Source organism: Dasypus novemcinctus, chromosome 8 (genome assembly GCF_030445035.2).
Source record: "Dasypus novemcinctus isolate mDasNov1 chromosome 8, mDasNov1.1.hap2, whole genome shotgun sequence".
Classification (NCBI taxonomy): Eukaryota; Metazoa; Chordata; class Mammalia; order Cingulata; family Dasypodidae; genus Dasypus; species Dasypus novemcinctus.
The window spans coordinates 71019461-71042153 of record NC_080680.1 but is presented as its reverse complement, the minus strand read 5'-3'; the positions used below and the strand labels follow the sequence as shown (position 1 = coordinate 71042153).

The 22693-nt window shown below is 37.9% G+C and overlaps 1 protein-coding gene across 5 annotated transcripts in view; it reads right to left on the bottom strand.

Annotated features, from left to right (window-relative positions):
* The window catches only part of IFT74 (intraflagellar transport 74), an 89644-nt gene that overhangs the window by 26860 nt on the left and 40091 nt on the right, over window positions 1-22693 (bottom strand). For all 5 annotated transcript variants that reach the window (XM_004447443.5, XM_004447441.4, XM_004447444.4 and 2 more), the window contains 2 exons: window positions 22216-22256; window positions 20991-21070 (listed from right to left, as the gene is read on the bottom strand). In XM_004447443.5, the coding sequence (XP_004447500.2) occupies window positions 20991-21070; window positions 22216-22256 (121 nt within the window). The remainder of the gene's footprint in view (window positions 1-20990; window positions 21071-22215; window positions 22257-22693) is intronic.

Genomic DNA, 22693 nt, shown 5'->3' with positions numbered 1-22693 from the left:
TTGACTGCCTTGTCAAAAATCCCTTGACTATAGATGTGAGGGTCTACTTCTGAGTTCTTGTATCAGTTTCACTGTTGAATCTGTCTGTCTTTATGCCAGTACCATGCTCTATTTACCACTGTAGCTAAATAATATGCTTTAAAGTCAGGAAGTTTGGGTCCTCCAGCTTTGTTCTTCTTTTTAAGACATTTTTGGCTATTTAGAGTCCCTTACCCTTCCAAATAAAATTGATAATTGGCTTTTCCATTTAGTGTATAGAAACACTATTGATTTTTGTGTATTAATCTTGTATCCGGCCACTTTGCTGAACTTGTCTATTAGTTCTAGCAGCTTTGTTGTGCAGTTTTCAGGATTTTCTAGATATAGGATCATATCATCAGCAAACAGTGAAAGTTTTACTTCTTCCTTTCCTGTCTGGGTGCCTTTTATTCCTTAACTAGCTTAATTTCTCCAGCTAGACTTTCTAGCACAATATTGACAAACAGTGGTGACAGGGTCATCCTTGTCTTGTTCCTGATCTCAGCAGGAAAGCTTTCAGTCTTTCACCATTGAGGACAATATGAGCTTAGGTTTTGCACACATGCACTTTATCATACAGAAAAAGCTTCCTTCTATTCCTATTTTTTGGTGTATTTTGATCAAGAAAAGATGTAATTTGTCAAATGCCTTTTCTGCATCAATCAAAATGATCATGTGATTTTTCTTCTTCAATTTATCAATGTGGTTTATTATATTAATTGATTTTCTTGTGTTGAACCACCCTTGCATACCTGGGATAAAACCCACTTGATCACAGTGTATAATTCTTTTAATGTGCTTTTGGATTTGGTTTGCAAGTATTTTGATGAGGATTTCTGCATCTATATTCATTAAGGACATTGGTCTGTAATTTTCTTTTTTCATAGTATCTTTATCTTGTCTTGGTATTAGGGTGAAACATCACCCTTTATAGAATGAGTTTGGTAGCATTCTTCCCTCTTCAATTTTTTGGAAGAACTTGAGCAAGATTGGTATTAGATTGTCTTTGAATAATTGGTAGAATTTACCTGTGATACTATCTGGTTCTGGACTTTTCATCTTTGGGAGGTTTTTGATAATAGTTTCAATCTCTTCACTTGTGATTGGTTTGCTGAGAATTCTATCTCTTCTAGGGTCAGTGAAGTTTGTTTTTAGGAATTTGTCCACGTCATCTATATTATCTAATTTTCTGGCATACATTTGTTCAGAGTATTCTCTTATGATCTTTTATTTCCTGGGGTCAGTGGTAATGTCCCCCAACTCATTTCTGATTTTATTTATTTGCATCTTCTCTCTTTTTGTCAGTCTAGCTAAGGGTTGGATGATTTGGTTGATCTTCTCAAAGAACCAACTCTGGTTTTATTGATTCTATTGTTTTTTTTTTTTGTTCTCAATTTCATTTATTTCTGTTCTATCTTTATTGTTTCTCTCCTCCGGGTTGGTTTGGAATTAGTTTACTATTCTTTTTCTAGTTCCTCCAGATATGCAGTTAGATCTTCAATTTTAGCTTTTTCTACTCTTTTTAATGTAAGCACTGAGGACTATATATTTCAATTTCCCTCTTAGCACTGCCTTTGCAGTGCCCCATAGGTTTTGAAAAGTTGTATTCTTTTTCTTTTTTAAAGATTTATTTATTTTATTTCTCTCTCTCCCCCTCAGTTGTCTGTTCTCTGTGTCTACTTGCTGCATGTTCTTCTTTGTCCGCTTCTGTTGTTGTCAGTGGTACAGGAATCTGTGTTTTTCTTGCGTCATCTTGTTGTGTCAGCTCTCCGTGTGTGTGTAGCGCCATTCCTAGGCAGGCTGCACTTTTTTTTTTTCGAGCTGGGCGGCTCTCCTTATGGGCACACTCCTTGCACATGGGGCTCCCCTACACGGGTGACACCCCTGCGTGGCATGGCACTCCTTTGTGCACATCAGCACTGCACGTGGGCCAGCTCCACACAGGTCAAGGAGGCCCGGGGTTTGAACCATGGACCTCCCATGTAGTAGACGGACATCCTAACCACTGGGCCAAGTTTGCTTCCCTGTTGTGTTATTTTAATTCATCTCAAGATATTTGCTGAAATCTCTTGAATTTCTTCTTTGACTCACTGATTATTTAAGAGTGTGATGTTTAATCTCCATATATTTATGAATTTTCCCTTTTTCAATCCATTATTTTTTTTTAAAGATTTATTTATCTCCCCTTCCCCCCCACCCCAGTTGTCTGTTCTCTGTGTCTATTTGCTGCGTCGTCTTTGTCCACCTCTGTTGTTGTCAGCGGCACGGGAATCTGTGTTTATTTTTGTTGTGTCATCTTGTTGTGTCAGCTCTCCATGTGTGTGTAGCGCCATTCCTAGGCAGGCTGCACTTTTTTTTTTTCGAGCTGGGCGGCTCTCCTTACGGGCACACTCCTTGCACATGGGGCTCCCCTACGCGGGGGACACCCCTGCATGGCATGGCACTCCTTGCGCGCATCAGTTCTGCACATGGGCCAGCTCCACATGGGTCAAGGAGGCCCAGGGTTTGAACCACAGACCTCCCATGTGGTGGACGGACGCCTTAACCACTGGGCCAAGTCCACTGCCTTCAATCCATTATTGACATGCAGCTTCATTGCACTGATGAAAGTATTTTGGATAATTTCAATCTTTTTATTTTTTAAAGATTTATTTCATTTTTTGTCTTTATTTTTTTAATATTACATTAAAAAAATATGAGGTCCCCATATACCCCCCCCATCACCCTCACCCCACTCCTCCCCCCATAACAACAATCTCCTCCATCATCATGAGACATTCATTGCATTTGGTGAAAACATCTCTGAGCACCACTGCACCTCATGGTCAATGGTCCACATCATAGCTCTCACTCTCCCACATTCCATCCAGTGGGCCATGGGAGGACATACAATGTCCAGTAACTGTCCTTACAGCACCGCCCGGGACAACTCCAAGTCCTGAAAACTCCTCCACACCTCATCTCTTCCTCCCATTCCCTACCCCCAGCAGCCACCATGCCACTTTCTCCACACCAATGCCACATTTTCTTCTATTACTAATCACAATAGTTCATGAATAGAACATCAATAAGTCCACTCTAATCCATATTCTACTCCTCCATCCTGTGGACCTTGGAATGGTTGTGTCCACTCCACATCTATATCAACGGGGGGCTTAGATTCCACATGGATACTGGATGCAATCCTCCTGCTTTCAGTTGTAGGCACTCTTGGCTACCTGGTGTGGTGGTTGACCTTCTTCATCTCCATGTTAGCTGAGTGGGGTAGGTCCAATAAACTAGAGTGTAGGAGCTGAAGTCTGTTGAGGCTCAGGGCCTGGCTATTACATGGTCAGTCCAGAGATTCAGGTCCCCTGGGTATATATTAAACCCCAGCACCAACTACAGTTCCGGTAAAAGTAACAGGAGAGGCTTGTGAACAAAGATCACATCTGAGTCCAGCTCCATCACACAGAAACACAAACTCCAAAGTAGGGCCAACTGACATGGCACTGAACTCCATCTGCTGTGACCATAGAACCTGTGGGTCTCTGTAGCCCTCAGAAGAATCAATACCTGGGGTTGTATCTACTTTATCTGTCTCTGGAACTCTACTGAGATGTGCATAAGGGCAACCCCTCTGATAACCTCCCGGCTCTTTTTAGAGACTCATAGCCATATAAATTCATTTGTCCTTTCCATTTCCCCCTTTGATTCAGGTCAAAAGCATTTTCAACTCCTGGTATTATATGTAGATTGAGATATTCTGCTGATCTGAGTTGACCCTTTTATTCAAGGTCATTTTCTAGTTACATCATCAGCTGGTACTTGGTAGTAATCCCTCGGTGCCAGGAAGGCTCATCCCCAGGAGTCATGTCCCATGCTGCGGGGAAGGCAACGCATTTACATGCTGAGTTTGGCTTCAAGACTGGCCACATTTGATCAATATGGAGGCTCTCAGGAAGTAACTCTTAGGTGTCCTGCAGTGCTAGGCCTTGTTCTTATTTCAGGTGCACAGGCTCACAAGCACAGTCATTAGTATCAAGGGCTCATTGTTGGACCTTCAAAGATTTTTTATTTATTTCTCTCCCCTTCCCTGCTTGTCCCATCTGCTTGCTGTGTGTTCTTCTGTGCCAGAGGCACTGGTAATCTGTGTCTCTTTTGTTTTTTTTTTCTTCAGATATATTTATTTCTCTCCCCTTCCCCTCCAACCCCGGTTGTCTGTTCTCTGTGTTTATTTGATATGTCTTCTTTTGTCCACTTTTGCTGTTGTCAGCTGCATGGGAATCTGTCTCTTTTTGTTGCGTCATCTTGTTGTGTCAGCTCTTCGTGTGTGTGGCACCATTACTGGGCAGGCTGCACTTTCTTTCGTGCTGGGCGTCTCTCCTTACGGGTTACACTCCTTGTGCATGGGGTTCCCCTATGTGGGGGACACCCCTGCGTGGCACAGCACTCTTTGCGTGCATCAGCACTGTGCATGGGCCAGCCCCACATGGGTCAAGGAGGCCTGGGGTTTGAATCGCGGACCTCCCATGTGGTAGATGGACGCCCTAACCACTGGGCCAAGTCCGCCGCCTGTGTCTCTTTTTGATGTGTCATCTTGCTGTGTCAGCTCTCCATGTGTGTGGTGCCACTCCTGGGTAGGCTGCACTTTTTTCACGCAGGGCGGCTCTCCTTGCAGGGTGCACTCCTTGCGTGTGAGGCTCCCCTATGTGGGTGACACCCTGCATGGCATGGCACTCCTTGCGTGTGGCAGCACTGTGTGTGGGCCTGCTCAGCACATGGGCCAGGAGGCTCTGGGTTTGAACCCTGGGCCTCCTATGTCATAGGTGGGTGCTCTATCAGTTGAGCCAAATCCACATTCCTTAAATTTTTTGTATTTTCTTGTGACCCAACATACGGTCTACCCTGGAGAAGGATCCATTAGCACTTGAAAAGAAGGTATATACTGATGTTTTAGAGTGCAATTTTCTATAGATGTCTGTTAGGTGTACTTCATTTGTCATATTATTCAAGCTGTTTCTTTATCCTCTGTCTAGATGTTCTATCTAATACTGAGAGTGGTATATTGAAATCTCCAATATTATTGTAGAGACATCTATTTCTTCCTTCAGGTTTAAAAAACATATTTATCTATTTATCCCCCTGCCACGAGATGGCTCCCTTGTCTGTCTGCTAATTGTTTCTGCTCTCTGTGTCTGTCACTGTGCTCACTCGTCTGCTCACTGTGTCTGCTTATCTTCTTTGGACGACATGGGGAACTGAACCTGGAACCTCCCGCCTGGGAGGCGGGTACTCAACTGCCTGAGCCACATCTGCTCCCTGCTCATTATGCCTGCTTGTTGTGCTTTCTCATTGCATCAGCCCACTGTGTCAGCCTGCTGCATCTGCTTGTCTTCTTTAGGTGGCACTGGGTACTGAACCCAGGACCTACCAAGTGGGAGGTGGGTGCCCAACTGCTTGAGCCACATCTGCTCTCCTCTCCCTTCAGTTTTGCTGATGTCTGCCTCATGTATCTTAGGAAACCCAGTTTAGGTGAATAAATAATTGTTATTTCTTTTTGGTGAATTGCTCTATGTAATGAACTCTGTCATCCCTTATGACAGTTTTGCATTTAGATTTGCATCTATTTTGTTTGATACTAGTATTGCTATTTCTTTTTTGGTTACTATTTGCAATGGAATATCTTTTTCCATCCTTCCTTTTAACTTGGTTATGCCCTTACTTCTGAGGTGAGTCTCTTGCAGACAGCATATAGATGGCTCATAAATTTTTATCCATTCTAACAGTCTACGTGTTTGATTGGGGAGTTCAAGCAGTTAATAGTCAATGTTATTACAGTAAAGGCATGTATTAGTCAAAGGGGTGCTGATGAAAAATACCAGAAATTGATTGGTTTTTATAAAGGGTATTTATTTGGGGTAGGAGCTTACATATACCAGGTCATAAAGCATAAGTTACTTCCCTCACCAAAGTCTAGTTTCACCTGTTGGAGCAAGACGGCTGCTAATGTCTGCGAGGGTTCAGGCTTCCTGGGTTCCTCTGGGCTTAGCTCCTCTTTTTCTCCACAAGGTCAGCTGTAGACTATGAGGCTCTCTAGGTTTTGCCTCTCTCCACAAGGTCAGCTGTAGATTATCAGGTGAACAGCTCTGTCTCTTTCCCTGGGGCTCCAGCTTAAGACTTCAGCATCAAAACTCCAACATTAAGAATCCTCAAATTTGTCCTTTGCCATGCCTTTTGTGAGTCCCCACCCACCAAGGGTTGGGAACTCAATGCCCTAATGACATGGCCCAATCAAAGCCCTAATCATAACTTAATCAGGCCCAGGTACAGACCAGATTAAAAACATAATCCAATATCTATTTTTGGAATCACAACCATGTCAAACTGCTACAAGGCATTACTAACTTCCTCCATTTTGTCCTTTTGGCTTTCTGCTGCCACATCTTCCTATTTTCTGTCTTTTTACCCTTTAATTTACCCTTTCTAGTAATCTTCACTTCTACACTCTTCTCCAAGTCTCTTGGTTTTTTTTTTTTCCTTTCAGGCTGCAGTACTCTCTTTAGTATCTCTTGTAATTCTGGTCTTTTGGTAACACATTCTATCAGTTCTTGTTGTCTGTGAAGACTTTGAATTCATTCATTTCTAAAGGACAGTATTGCTGGATACAGAATTCTTGGCTGGCAGTTTTTCTCTTTCAGTACCTTAAATCCATCATACCACTTTCTTCTCACCTCCATGATTCCTGATGAGATATCAGAACTTAATCTTCCTGAGGTTCCCTTGTATGTTATCCTTTGCTTTTCCCTTGCTGCTTTCAGAATCTTCTCTTTGTCTCTGATATTTGTCATTGTGAATAGCAGTTGCCTTGGGGTAGGCCTATATGGATTTATTCTATTTGGGATGCACTGTCTTCCTTGGATATTGATATTTATGCCTTTCATAAGGGTTGGGAACTTTTTGGTCATTATTTCTCCAAATATTCTTTCTTCCCCCTTTCCATCTCTTCTCCTTCTGGGACACCAATAATGCTGTGTTTGTGCATTTTGTGTTGTCATTCAATTCCCTGAGTCCCTGTTCCATGTTTTCAATTCTCTTCTCTGTTCTCATCTTTTTTCAGTTAGGATGTTCTCTCTTCCAAATCGCTAATTCTGTGACTGAGCAATTCAAATCTGCTCTTGTGTGTCTCTAATGTATTTTTAATCTCATCCATTGTGTCTTTCATTCCCATAAGCTCTGTTACTTTTCTTTGCAGGCTTTCAAATAGTTCTTTATGCTTACCCAGTGTCTTCTTAATATCCTTTATTTCTTTAGTCAAATTCTCTTTCAATTCTTTGATTTAGGACATTTGTGTGATTATTACTGATTGTCTTAAGTCCCATATCTCTTCAGGATACTGTATTGTTCCTTTGGCTAGTCCATCTCTTCCTGTTTCCTAGTATGGCTTATAGTTTTTGCTGATGCCTAGGTATCTGAACATGGTAGTGAATTTACTCTAATGGCCAATTTCTCTCTCTTGCCTATGTTTTTTTTTCATAGCTCTTCTTTGATATTTAGTTCAACTTATTCTAAGTCTTTCTAATTGCCCAGTTTAGTCATCAGAATCAGGCCAGACACTCATTAATGAAGTACAGATTTTTTTCCCCAGGAGTTTGGTTGAGAGATCTAAAAGCAGTTTTTCTCCATGCAATTTCCAGACTGGCCAGCAGACAGTGATAGTCAACACATCTTTCAAGAGAGGTGTTTTTTCAATCTCTGCTTTCCTGTGTTTTGGTCTGGCCAGAGCTGAAATTCAAAGCAGGCTCTGCTGGCTGAATTCACTGAAGAGAAGCCCCCAACTCCCCTTCCTTTTTCCCTTGTACCAGCTGACAGGGAGGAAAACATCTGTTCTCCTCTCAGTCATCTGCAGTGAACCAGGCATTAGAGGGCCGCAAAAAACAAGCCAACCAGCCAAACGAACAAACAAAAAGATAAATTAGAAAAACAAAAGAAAACAAATAAAATCAGAGAGGTAGGGCGAGAAAAAAACCCATAGGACGTTTGCATGTGTTGATTCTTTCCTTGCCAGCACTTGGGGTCCTTCTGAAGCTTCTCTTTTCAGGCTAAGTATCCCAGTATCTTTAACTGTTCTTATGTGACATGGTTTCAATCTCTTCACCATTCTGGCCAATCTATCCTAAATGCACTCCAGTTCTTTTTCAAATCTTTTTAAAGTTTAGTGTCAAGAAAATTAAGACTCCAAGAAAACTACTACTTCCCACAGAAATATACACTTCTGTTAATGCAACCTACTATTTCATCTATATTGGAGGCTATATCACACTAACTCATACTGTGCTGCTATAAACACCCCCTTCTAAGATTTTCATATTTGCTAATAAGCCAGACCACTTTTCCTTCCTCCACTTTTACTTCAATTTTAGTTAGTTTTGGGGTTCTATTAGATTCCATCTTGTTATATTCAGTCCTTCTCTCCCACCTACTTTTTATATACCATTATATGAGTAAGCATTCAATTAGTATACTAAAAGCTACCAAACTGTTAAGTTAAAATGAATACATATAAGCTTAGTATTTTAAACTAACTTTTGGCTATTGGCTTCACCCAACTTACCAATCACATATTATCTGCAAAATATTTTTTTAATTTTACCAGGAAAGTTTCTTTATAGTCAGATAACTCTATTTCTCGATAACTACTAGAGGTAGTTTTTAAAAAGTTAATAAAAATCCTCTAACTTAAAAAGTTAAATTTTCCTAAAGGTCTCTATTAGCTGAAGAAAAAAAGGACTCCATAGAAGCTTGTTTTAACCCAGTAATATTATTAAAATCAGATGGCATTATTAGAGTCCTTGGTATGTATATAAGATCTCTAATTATTTTCCAAAGCAGTGGTTTTCATATTTTAGCACACATCAGAAGCACCAGAAGGACTTGATGCAACACAAATTGGTGACCTTATCCCCAGGGTTTCAAATTCAGTAGGTCTGGGGTGGGGTCTGAGAATGTTCATTTCTAACAAGTTCCCAGGGGTATGGTACTTATGCTCCCAGTCCAGGGATAAAATGCGTATTGAAAGTATTAATGAAAGAAATTTCCAAATTTCACAATGAGTATTCTTCATTTCATGTGTATTGAGAAACTGCAGAAAAGCCATAGACAGATGCCATTTGAAATTTCAAATATCAGAAGATAACTGACTTTGAAATTGAATAGACTTCACTGCCTATCCTGGGGGAAATACAGATGAGGAAAATACTTCCTAAGATGTTTTGGGAAAATCTCCAGAAAAATTATTCACATTTCAGTTTATAAATTAATAGCATTAATAATAATAGCTAAAAGCTAACATTTATTCAGCACTTTTTAAACTGAACACCATTCTTTGATTTAATCCTCACAATACAATAACGCTTAGAGGTAATTACTATTATTATCTCCATTTTAAAGGATGGGGAAATTTAGGTAAAAAAAATTAAGTAATGTCCAAATTCAAATGGCCGGTAAAGTAGCACAGCCAGGATCTGAATCCCATTCTGGCTGCTGAACCTATATTCTTAAACTAAACTATTCTGCCTTTTAACATTTATTTTACCTGACATAACCAACACATAAAAGTACCCAAACCAGGTCAAAGAACTCTAATTATGATGAAAATGTCTCACAGACCAACCAAAGAAAAGTGGTATGTTTTTTATTTTACTACTCTTGAAAGAAGCATATAAAGTTATAGTTGTCATGAATTCACTCAGAGCTTGAGATGGTAAAACATACCTAATTTTCCTATAACACCTATGTGTACTTCTATTATAATACATATTCAATCACATTAAAGCAGATAGCTGTTCTCTATCTATTATTATCTCCGTTTTAAAGGATGGGGCAATTTAGGTAAAAAAAATTAAGTAATTTCCAAATTCAAATCGCCGGTAAAGTAGCATAGTCAGGATGTGAATTCCATTCTGGATGCTGAACCTATATTCTTAAACTAAACTACTATGCCTCTTAACATTTATTTTACCTGACATAACCAACACATAAAAGTTCTACTATATGCTGTATTAAGTATGTATTAATAACCACATACTCTTCAGTTTTACAACTGAATCAATCTTTGGAAAGATACTAGACTTTATAAAGAAATAACTTCAGTGAGATACATACATACAGGACTGAACATTCTTAGAACTTTGTTTACTGTGTTCCTCCAGCCCAGGCTGTGTAATGTGAACTCCCAGATAAGTAGCCCCACCTTGTGGTTCATGGTAGTTATTACAAACTCAGAACTTCGAGAACAGTTAAATTTTAGAACAGGTAGAGATCTAGGGATATTAGCTTGTCTGACAGAAAGGAAAAAAATTTCTAATAGCTAGCATTGGGGATAAATAACTTTCACACACGTCTGTTTATTTTTTGGAAAGAAACTGAGTAAAACTAATCAAAATTGAAAATAATTTCCAAATTATTCAAAATGCAAAATTTCACTTCTAGAAATCTATGCTATAGAAATAAACAGATAAACTTGTGTACAAGTTCATTTATTGTAGCATTTTTCCTGGTAGTGAAAAACTTCAAACATCCTAACTGTCAACGAGGATACAGGGAACATTATATAGCAACAACAATGACAATGACAGCACAGCTAATAGTTATTTTGAGTGCTTAATATGTGCCAGGCACCAGCATAAGTTAGGCGTTAGAGCTGCTGATTTGATCATTCTGTTCCACCACATCTCAGAAGGAAGTATATATATACTCTCATATGGAAGAATGTACATTACCTATAGTTGAAGGGAAAGACAAGTGCAGAAGAGCTATTTAGGGTCGCTTCATTATTGAGAATGTATGCATATAGATAGGAAAAAGTAAAAAAAGGGTAGACATCAAACTGCAAATAGTGATTAAGACTGGGTGAGTGTGAGGAAAAAAGGAGGTTATTTTTTATTTTATAGATTTTTATACTGCTTGAATTTTTTCATTAAGAACAGATCAAATTTGTATACAAAAAAACATACACTTTTAAAAATAAATTAATCTGGGTCTCTAAAATAACCTTAACTAGTTTAAGGAAAATCAGAAAGGAATACATACTGAGGCTAATGTGTAGTTAATAAAAACATATAAGAATGGTCATTTGGGGTTAAAAACAAAACAGTAAAATGAAATATATTTAACATGATCAAAATTCTTAGAAATTTTGGGTAAGTAAAGTAAAGTTTATAATGGGTCATTTTTTGATAAAGATGGCAAATTGAACATGCACATCTAATTTTGATCCTTCTCCAAACTCCACTAAAATTATAGTAAATAGGAGTGTTAAAGATATAAACTACCAATAATAGGTAGAATAAGAGATAAGAGCAATATAAGTTAGAAACAGGAAGTAGATGAAAAAATGGAATCAAATTTAGCATACCTAAGAATGCCTAAACCTAAGGCAGTAGAGGGTAAAACTGAGAATCAACCCAATTTCAAGACGCTCAAGTATTAATACTCTTTTGCATAGGAAATTATCACTTATTTTATGCTCCTACTCCATGAAATGTTTTGACATGTCTGGCAATAGTAACATTTTGTTCTTTTGCAAATTTATTTTAATGTGAGATTGTAAAGAGCACAATAAGGGTGTGACTTGAGCTAAGTGGATCAAGAAACATTATTTAATGTAATATTTTTTAAAAATGAATAAAAATATATATATATATAAAGAAACATTATTTAGAGGAACTACAATATGAGATATAAACCCCTAAGTATTCATTTGCAGCAAGAACCAAAATTTCTTATTCAACAGTTACCTTATCAAAAATACATTACTTGAGGGAAACGGACTTGGCCCAGTGGTTAGGGCATCCGTCTACCACATGGGAGGTCCGCGGTTCAAACCCTGGGCCTCCTTGACCCGTGTGGAGCTGGCCCATGGGCAGTGCTGATGCGCGCAAGGAGTGTCCTGCCACGCAGGGGTGTCCCCCGCATAGGGGAGCCCCACGCACAAGGAGTGTGCCCCGTAAGGAGAGCTGCCCAGCGCGAAAGAAAGTGCAGCCTGCCCAGGACTGGCGCTGCCCACACTTCCCGTGCCGCTGACGACGACAACAGAAGTGGACAAAGAAACAAGACGCAGGAAATAGACACAGAGAACAGACAACTGGGGGAGGGGGGGAATTAAATAAATAAATAAATAAATCTTTAAAAAAAAAAATACATTACTTGACTATATATTAGAAGTAAGCCTTAAGGGCAAAAGGATACTTTTTAAAAATGATATCTTCTCTTCAGTAAGAATACATGCTACTGTTGTCTATTTTATGTTGTCTGCTTTCATCAGAGCAACAATTCTTTTTCTGTTACTTTATCTTGCACACACAGAAGCAGCATTTCAAAAACAACAATTAAACAAGTATTCAATAGTTGGTAATTCAACTGAGAAAGGGAAAATCAGGATGGGTTCAGGCTCTTCTGTAAAGTAACATGACATCTGTCTATACTACTCTGCTTACTGATGGAGAATTTACAACCAATTTCTGACCATCTGATTTTTACCACAGTTATTTCTCATTGCTTCTTATTAGTCAAAAAATAATTTCTTCCCCATTAAAATACAGGAATAACTGTTATTTATAGTTTTTAAACAGTGTACATATTTAAAAATAAATTTAGAATCCATATAATAAAATTATCTCATCCATCAATAAAATAAAATTACTATGTGGGGTGAAGCCTAGAAAATATTTAACATGATAGAATTAAATTACCCAATAGTGTTAAAAAAGTAATGATGCTGGGGAGCTGGTGTAGCTCAGTGGTTGAGTGCTGGCTTCTCACATATGAGGTCCCAGGTTTGATCCCTGGCACATCAAAAAATAAAAAAAGTAATGATGCTCTATTAATAGTGAAAGTTTTTTGTGATGAGATTTTTCTAATCACTTACAAAGACTAAGTAAAAATTTGAAAGCAAAGAAGGCCATCTAGAATTGGTTAAAAGTCTAAGTTTATTATAGGATTCTCTGCTATATTCCAGATAGTCACAGAAACTGATAACTCAACATCCAGGAACAATTAAGATTTGCATAGAGTAGCTGATGATTTTATTTAGTAAATTTTGGGATCAATTATTCAGTGTAACTTTTGGAATACTATAATCTAAAGAACTTGTTAAAATGAACAAAATAAAATAAATCAAATAAAATGAATAAATACGATGCACTCAAGGAGGCTGCTGGATTACAGGGCCACCATTAGTATCTAATAGATACAACTTTACCTAATTCAGTACCTTAAGATGACTTTCAATTGAGAATGAATTATATAAAGATTTTAAAGTTTGTGTGAAAACTGAAAGGCAGTGGCAACACTAACAAAGTCAGACATGTATAAATCTCACATATAGTTTGTATGCTTTCTTAACCAGAACCACTTCAAGGCAAAGGGTGTTTCAGTTGGATTATGCATAGAGGTGGCATTAATGGATAGAAGTCAAATAGAGTCAAATAACATTTAAGAAATGAATGAAATGGGCCAAGGATGGAATAAAGTCAGAGGGCAGTGCTAAGAATGAGCTAGAAAGGCAAAATAACTTGATTATCTTCCATATCCTAAGGAATGGATTATCTACATCTTGAGTCAAAGGAATGTTGAAAATGCAGACTGTGATAGTTTGAGGCTTTTAGGAATGCCAGAAAAATCATGTCTTTAGAGCTGATCCATTCCTGTGAATGTGACCTATTGTAGATGGAGTCTTTGATTAGGTTACTTTCAAGTATACTTTTTAAAAAATACTTTAGATTACATGAATGCTGCATTAAAAACATAGAGGATTCCCATATGGTCCACTTCCTACTCCTCCCCCACTTTCCCACATAAATATCCTTCATTAGGGTGGTACATTTGTTATAATTGATGAATAAATGTACCACATATTGGAGCACTGCCACTAACCATGGATTTTAGTTTACATTCTGCCCTGCACAATTTTTCGAAGTTATGACAAAATATCTAATGGTCTGTATCCATCATTTCAACGTCATTCAGGGCAATTCCAATGTCCTGAAAATGCCCCCATATTACACCTGTTTTTCCAACTCCCTCCCCTCAGAACCTCCATGGCCACTGCCTCCAAATCTATGAAAAAAGTTCTTCCATTGCTAGAATAACAATAAGTCTATAACAGAATAACAGTAAGTTTACTCTAGTCCATTGTTATTCCCCAATCCTAAGGATTCTGGAGTGATGATGCCCACTCTGCCTCTAATTGAGATGGGGCTTAGATCCCATGGGGCAGATGGATGGGACTATCTTGCTTGCAGTTGTAAACTCTCTCTGTTCCTTGGGATGGGCACAGTGCAGACAGTTCAGGAGTTTGGTGCCCTGACAGTGGGCCCTACTTTGGAAATGATGTACCCGGTGTGACAGCATTGGATGCATCTGTGGTTTCCCTACACATGGCTCTGGTGCTGTCCCTTCTATTTGAAACTATAGTTAGCAACTAGACTTGATAGGTGTATGTCCAAGAGACTTAAATCTTTGGGCTGTCCATGTGCCAGTCAGGACATCTAACAAGGAGTTAAGTGCCTTTTGATTACATTACTTCAGTAAGGGGTGACCTAGGATAGATCTGAATCCTTTTACTAGAATCTTCTATAAATGGGATGAGAGAGAGAGAGCCCAAAACTGAAGCAACAAGACCCAGAAGAAAAGGGAAACCCCCGAATACTACCATGTGCCTGGCCCTATGACAGAGGAGTCCAGGATAGCCTGCAGTCAATCTTTAGGGAGAAAAGCATTGCATATGAAGCCTTGATTTGGACATTTTCATGGCCTTAGAGCTGTAAGCTTATAAGTAAGCTTGTAAGTTAATAAATCCCCATTGTAAAAGCCATCCAATTTCAAGTATATTGTATTCTGGCAGCCTAGCAAACTAAAATATAGATGTAGATGAGAATTCACCATTCCACTGGTAAATATGAATCCAAGCTGGGAATGTTTTGGAAAGTAATTAAACCTTGCTGGCCAGTCAAGTGCTCTCTGGATTAAAAGTGCACACATGGGGAAGCAGATGTGGCTCAAGCAGCTGGGCACATGCCTCCCACATGGGAGGTCCTGGGTTTGGTTCCTGGTGCCTCCTAAAGATAACGAGCTGAAGCAACAAACAGACACAATGAGCAGAGAGCAGACGTGGCTCAAGCAGTTAAGGACCTGTGTTTCATTTGGGAGGTCCTGGGTTTGGTTCCTGGTGCCTTCTAAAAAAGCCAAGCAGACAATAAGCAGAGACAATAAGCAGACAAAGTGAGCAGACAAATGAGGGAGCCATCTCAGGAGAAAAAAAAAGTACATTCATGCATACTAAGAACTAGAGGGCCCCAAAGTCACTAGAGTTCAGTTTTCATCTTTATTTCATTTTAGCTCATTACACAAAAATTCACTGAGTGCTTACTTTTTCAGGAATTGTTTTGGTGAAAAGTGTTGTGAAAGTAAATAAGATAGTCTGTATTCTTGAGAATTTACAGCCTAAAGGGGAAGAAACACATAACTAATTGTAATATAAGGTGGTCTATGCAGTCATTTATTTATGCACAGGGTGCTCTGGTAACATGGAGGGGGTTATGTTAGCCCAGCCCAGAAACATGCAGGAGGGAATTTAGGATTACCATGCTGAATGAGAAGATATCTGAGCTGGATCTTAAAGGATAAAAAGTTAGCCAGGCAATAATAGGGAAAAGAACATTCAAGACCAGGGAACAAAGAGTGGGAGCAAATGGTTAGGGCAAGACACAGTTTGATGTAGAGTAAAAGGGTTGTGATATGGGAATATCCCAAGTACATTATTATTATCAGAATGTAAGGATAGAGGTGGTGAAGGGTGGGAGAGGAAGCTGAAGACATAGAGGCCAGATTAGAGAAGAACTAATATGCCATGCAAAAATTCTTGAATTTTTCTTGTAGATCATGGGGAACCATTGGTAAGCAAGAGAATGAGTCAGAAATACATTGTACATAAAACACTGACCACCCTATAGTATATGAATCTGAGAGGGAGAGAAGACTGGAGGTGGGGAGACCAGTTAGGAGGCTACAGCAATACTGCAGGCAAGAAATAAGGTCTTTAATTAACAAGTAACCTTCTAACAAAACCCCCCTGTGCTGTTAAACCAATAATTCAGGATGGTAACACTGTCGGAAAAGAACCAAACAATCAATGCACTGATATATATATATTTTTACCACTATTAAACTGCACCATAGGATGTTTTTCTACATTAATAAAAAAGGACAAAGAAGGTTAGAAAACAAAAAGGGAAAAGAATGTTAAAAATCAAAGCAGTATATTTAACTTAGAATACTGGCAATAAATAATAAATTATTACCCTCAAAATTAGTTATTTTACTAGACATAAACTGAATGTTGTTAGAAATATAAATTTAAGAAGAAAATTATTTAGATTATATGAATCATCTGTAGTCAAGAACATTATCGGATTTCTCAGAATATTTTCACAGACATTAAAAAGAAAATCTAGATACTAGACCAACATAAATTAAAAGCAATAAAATAATTTATTAAATAAAATAATACGACCTTAGTCTCAACAATTTATTGTAGGTCTACCTCACTGTGCACATCATTTAACATTCATAAAACTTAAGTGAGATAGGACCATTATACTCATTTTGCAGATAAGAAAACTAAAGCTCAGATAAGTTAACTTATAGAAAAGTTAGGGCTTAAAGTACATAGGCTTTTAGATGCCTTTTTAATGACCTTAAGAGTCATATGTAAACAAAACTATGTAAGCATTTCATGAGAAAATTTTTATTTCACAAATGCAGCACTTCATATCAGAAAGCCAAACTTAAGCTTGGGCAATAGAGCTAATAAGACTTTGGAGTGAGAGATATTGGTTCAAATCTAGACTTTATCATTTACAAGCTGTGGGAACTTGAGTAAAATACATAATGTCTCTGAATCTCAACATCTATAACAAGGGGTTAACAAGGCTTTACAGGGCTTTTACCAAGATTGCGAAGTGCCCAGCCCAGATGAAAATTAAATCAATGGAAAAGTTATTGTTCACAATCAAGAAAAAGTATAAATAAAACTAATATAACACCTTAAAATGTGAAGTAAAATATTAATTTAGGAATAAAACACTGCTTTTCCCTGCTATGGGTTTTCCTTTATCCATAATAGGTACACATGCACACACACACACTATTTTTAATACTATATCTAACTCATAAGTACATACGGCCAATTTTTAAGAGTCCAAAAGCATATTAATTGATTTGCAGTTAAACTATATGATTAAATTGCTACAAGGAACTGATTTTTCTCTTCTTTATTAGAGAGAAGCTGGTTAGCAACCTATTATGTCAACCCTTTCCCCCAAACATACATTGGAGCTCACCACATTTCTACTCATTCAGACCGCAAGCTCCCCCGGGTGTTCTGGACCATGTTTGACCCTTCAAATCCTACTGTCAGGAAGTTGAGGGAGCATCAGAATAATCCGTACTTGCTACCTCTTTAATATGCTCTGCTGAGGAATTCTTTCCGGGTTATTTGTGATTTTGTGTCTTGATCCTCATTCTGCAACTTTACCAGTTACTCCAGTTAATTAACAGTTGACCATATTGAGGACATGTAACTTAGGAATATATAAGAACTTTAAATCATTTGACCTTGTTTTTTTAAAATATTGCCTTGCTGGGGAGCAGATGTAGCTCAAATGATTAAGAGACTGCTTCCCACATATGGGGTTTGATTCCTGGTACCCCCTAAAACAACCAACAAATGAAAAAAACAACTTGGGGAAGCTGATGTAGCTCAGTAGTTGAGTGCTGGCAAAAAAAGTGCCTTACAAAATGAAATAAATTCACCAAAACTAAAACCTTTTTGCATCAAAGGAAACTATCAAAAGAGTGAAAAAACAGCACAGAAAATACTTTTTCAAATCATGTATCTAATAAGAAAATAGACAAGCAACCCAATTAAAAAACGGGCAATAGACTTGACTAGATATTTCTCCAGAGAAGATATACAAACGGACAACATATACATGAAAATATGTTCAATATCATTAGTTGTTAGGGAAATGCAAATCAAAAATCTCAGTAAGATAGCACTTCACACCAAATCAGGATGGCTGTAATTAAAACAACAACAACAAAAAAATGGTGCATAACAAGTGTCCATGAGGATGTGGAGAAACCGGAATCCATATATACTGCTGCTGTAGAAAAGTTTACTAGTTCCTCAATAAGTTAAATACAGAATTACTATGAGCCAGCAATTCCATTCCTAGGTACATAATACCCCAAAATAAAAACATATGTCTGCTCAAAAACTTGTATATCAATGTTCACAGCAGCTCTATTCACAATAGCCAAAAGAGGAAACAACTCAAATATTTATCAACAGATAAACGGATAAATAAAATATGGATAGCAAAACAATGGAATATTATTCTGCTATAAAATGGAATGAAAGTACTATTACAAGCTATAACATGGATGAACTCTGGAAATATTATGCTAGAAGTAATGAAGCCAGACACAAAAGGCCACATATTCTATGATTCCATTTATATGAAATATCCAGAATAGGCAAATCCATTGAGCCAGAAAACAGGCTTATATTGCCAGGGGTTGGAAGGAGGGGAATAGTGTGAAATGACCCCATAATGGGTAAAGGGGTGATGAAAAAGGATGAAGAAAAAGTTATGGAAATCACTATGAAAATATCCAAACGTATTTATGTGCCCTGTATACATGCCCTGGAGAAGTCCCATCCAACCATGTCCCCCCTATCAACAACACCCCACACCAGTGTTCCTCCTCTGCCATAGTTGAACCTCTCTGTAGTCCAAAACTTCTTTAAAAAGGAAGCCTAATATATTGCCAGGTTCCATTAATAGTAAAATGGAATATAGTGATGGGTTTAAAGGTTAGATATAGAATACATACTAATTTAGAAAAATTAAATAAAAGAAAAATAAATTGGGGTATCAAAAAATGAAAAAATGAAAAAGCTTTGTTTTTGACAGTTTGGCTTTCATCACTGCTATAGGTGTTGCCCTGTATATACAGTGGCAAGGCAATTTCTTCCATTTCTTCCTCAGTGTCTACATCCTTTCTTTTTTTTTTTTTTTTCCTAATTATTAGGGAGTACTGAGTTCCTAGCCAGGGGAGCTCTATCACATTCCCCAATGGAACAGCAACAATCATCCAAGTGCAATGGCAAAGACCAATAAAGATGGATGGTCCAACAAGTGAGCCCTTGATACTGATGGCTACGATTATGAGCCTGTGTGCCTGAAATATGAACAAGGCCTAGCTGCAAGGTGTGTAACAGTTACCTCCTGAGAGCCTCCATGTTGCTCAAATGTGGCCATTCTCTAAGCCAAACTCAGCATATAAATGCATTAACTTCGTCCCAGTGTGGGACATGACTGCCAGGGATGAGTCTCCCTGGCACCAAGGGATTACTACCAAGCACCAGCTGACGATGTAACTAGAGACAGATCTTGAATAAAAGGGTCAACTCAGACCAGCATAGTATCTCAGCGTACATCTAATATCAGGTGTTAAAAACTGCTTTTTTATCTTTAAAAAAAGGGGGAAATGGAAAGGAAGAATGAGTTTATATGGCTATGAGTCTCCAAAAAAGAGTAGGGTGGTTATTAGAGGGGTAATCCTTAGGCATGCCTCAGCAGGGTACCAGAGATAGCCAAAGTAGGTAGAAACCCAGGTACCAGTTCTCCTGAGGGCTATGGAGACCCACAGGTTCTATAATCATGGCAGATGGCTCTGGAGTTCAGGGCCATGTCAGTTGGCCCTACTTTGGAATTTGTGTTCCTGAGTGTGATGGAGTTGGACTCAGATATGGCCTTTCTACACATGCCCTTCGGTTACTTTTACTGGACCTGTGACTAGTGTTTGGGTTGGTGTATACTCAGGAGACCTGAATCTCTGAACTGTCCATGTGACAGCCAGGCCCTGAGCCTCAACAGACTTGCAACTCCTACCCTCTGGTTTATTGGACTTACCCTGGCCAGCTAACAGTGAGGTGAAGAAGATCAACTACCACACCAGGGAGCTAAGAGTGCCTACAGCTGTAAGCAGGAGCATTGCATCCATCATCCATGTGGAATCTAAGCCCCCTCTTGATGTAGAGGGGGATTGGACATAAGCATCCCAGGGTCCACAGGATGGAGGAATAGAGTATAGAACTGAATGGACTTACTGGTGTTCTGCTGGGGAACTATTGTGATTAGTAATGGAAGAAACTGTAGGATTGATGTGGAGAAAAGTGGCCATAGTAGCTGCTGTCGGGGGCATTTTCAGGATTTGGAGTTGTCCTCGGTGGTGCTGCAGGGACAGATGCTGGACATTGTGTGTCCTGCCACGGCCCACTGGGTGGACTGGGGGAGAGTGTAGACTATAATGTAGACCACTGTCCATGTGGTGCAGCAATGCTCCAAAATGTATTCACCAGGTGTACTGAATGTGCCACGATGATGGAAGAGGTTGTTGATGTGGGAGAAGTGGGGTGAAGAGGGTGGGGGGTATACGGGGACCTCGTATTTTTTAATGTAACACTTAAAAGAAAATAAAGAAGAAAAAAAAAGTTATGGAAATAGTGGTTATGGCTGCACAACACTGAATGTACTAAAAAATGCCATTGAATTGTACACGCTTTAAAGAATTTACAATGGTAAATTTTGTTATGTATATTTTTCCACAATAAAAAAACTAAATAAATTTTCAACATTATGTAACCATTTCAAGTTACTTAAAATTTTTAGTAATTTTAAATAATAATGTTTTAATATTACTTATACAATTTAGCATATATTTTAGTAGTTAAAATGAGTAACATCATAAAGAATCAAATAAGAAATCCCAGGTAGTAAACAGTTCCTGAGTCTCCAATTAATACTGTATCAATAGTACAATTTAACTGTTAATCTACATTATTAAAATACCAGAAATATTACCTTGGTGTTCCTCTAAATCCATGTCAAGTTGTCTAATTTCTTCATTAAACTGATTTATTTTCTCTTTTATATCTGTTAACCTGTTGAAAATATTATTTAATGAACTAATGGCAGATAATGTGGATTTAAGTAAAATCATTTAATAATGACATTAGAAATTCCTTTCTAAGTACATTAACAATATCCAGAAATAAAGAGATACCTTATTCTGAGGACAATACTACAAATTTAGAGAGGAAAATCTTCCTTTGACCTTTTTTCATCATTCATATTTAGAGTACAAGTATATATCTAAAAACATTAGCTTGCCTAACTTCAACAGCAGACCCTTCCCAGACTTTTTTTTTCCGGAGTATCTGGTATTGAACTCAGGACCTTGTACATGGGAAGCAGGTGCTCAACCACTGAACTACATCCACTCCCCAATGATGCTGGTTTTTTCATTTGTTTGTGTTTATTAGGCGGTACTGGGATCAAACCTGGAACCTCATACGTGGGAAATAGGTGCTCAACCACCTGAGCTACGTCCCCTCCCCTCAGCCTTCTTTTAAGCTTCACTTGCTATATTAGGAAAGTGAATAATCTGTAGTGACCTTCTTTTGGTGGATTTGTACAACCAAAGTAAGCTGGCAAATTAGTCTCAAAAATTAGAAAATAAGGAAAAATCTATCATTAATAGAAGATTATGTGGTTTAAAAGTTTAATAAAGGTAATTATAATTACCTAAAACTATAGTATAGTATAGTATGATAGTATAGTACTGAAATAAGGATGGATAAATATATCAATGGGATAGAATGAAATGTCCAGAAATAAACCCATAAATCTAGGACTGGGAGGGCTGGGATGACTGGAAAGTGACAAAGAAGTGTGGTGTTTCTTATTGGGGTGATTAAAATGTTCTAAAATTGAATGTGGTGATGATTGCACAATTCTGCGAATATACTAAAAGCCACTGAACTATACACATTAAATGGGTGGATTGTATAGTATGTAAATTATATCTCAGCAAAGTTGTAGGAAAAAAGCAATTATTCTATGCAATAAAAACTATACCTTCAAAGAAATATTTAAAGCTATAAATAAGAAGATTGAAAGCTGCATCAAGATTATCAATGAGAACCATGGGAAAAATGGCTCTAATCATATGGACCTCTTGTACATTTAGAATGGAATTTAAAAGATGACAAATACATGTAAAATGGCCAAGTATAACGGTACTTACTGTCTCTCCATGCTGGCTATCTCCTGATTATCTTCCTTAACCTATAAAGGCATACAAATAAAACAGTATTTACAGAATAACTTATTTTTAGATTATTTTAAAGACAATTTCCTTCCTTAAGAAAGAATTTCTCTTTTTCAAAAAAGAATTTCCTTCTAAGGTATATTTACAAAAATGTTAAATCTAGTCTCTTTCTTGAAACCTTCTTAGGTTTCAACCTCTGATGATAAAGGAAGTATCACTAAGGGACCATTCACAGATTCTCCCCTTCTTCCTCAAAGGAAGGCTTTGAGGAAGCCTATCCACATGGTACTATCAGATTAACACATCTTCAGACCTAGATTAGTTTATTTAACCATCTAGGATTAGTAAACAGCCCCCCCCTCGCAAGTTAAATCTGAATTTCAGATAAACAAAAATGAAATTTTAGTACAAATATATCCCATGCAATATTTGGGATATATATATACTCAATACT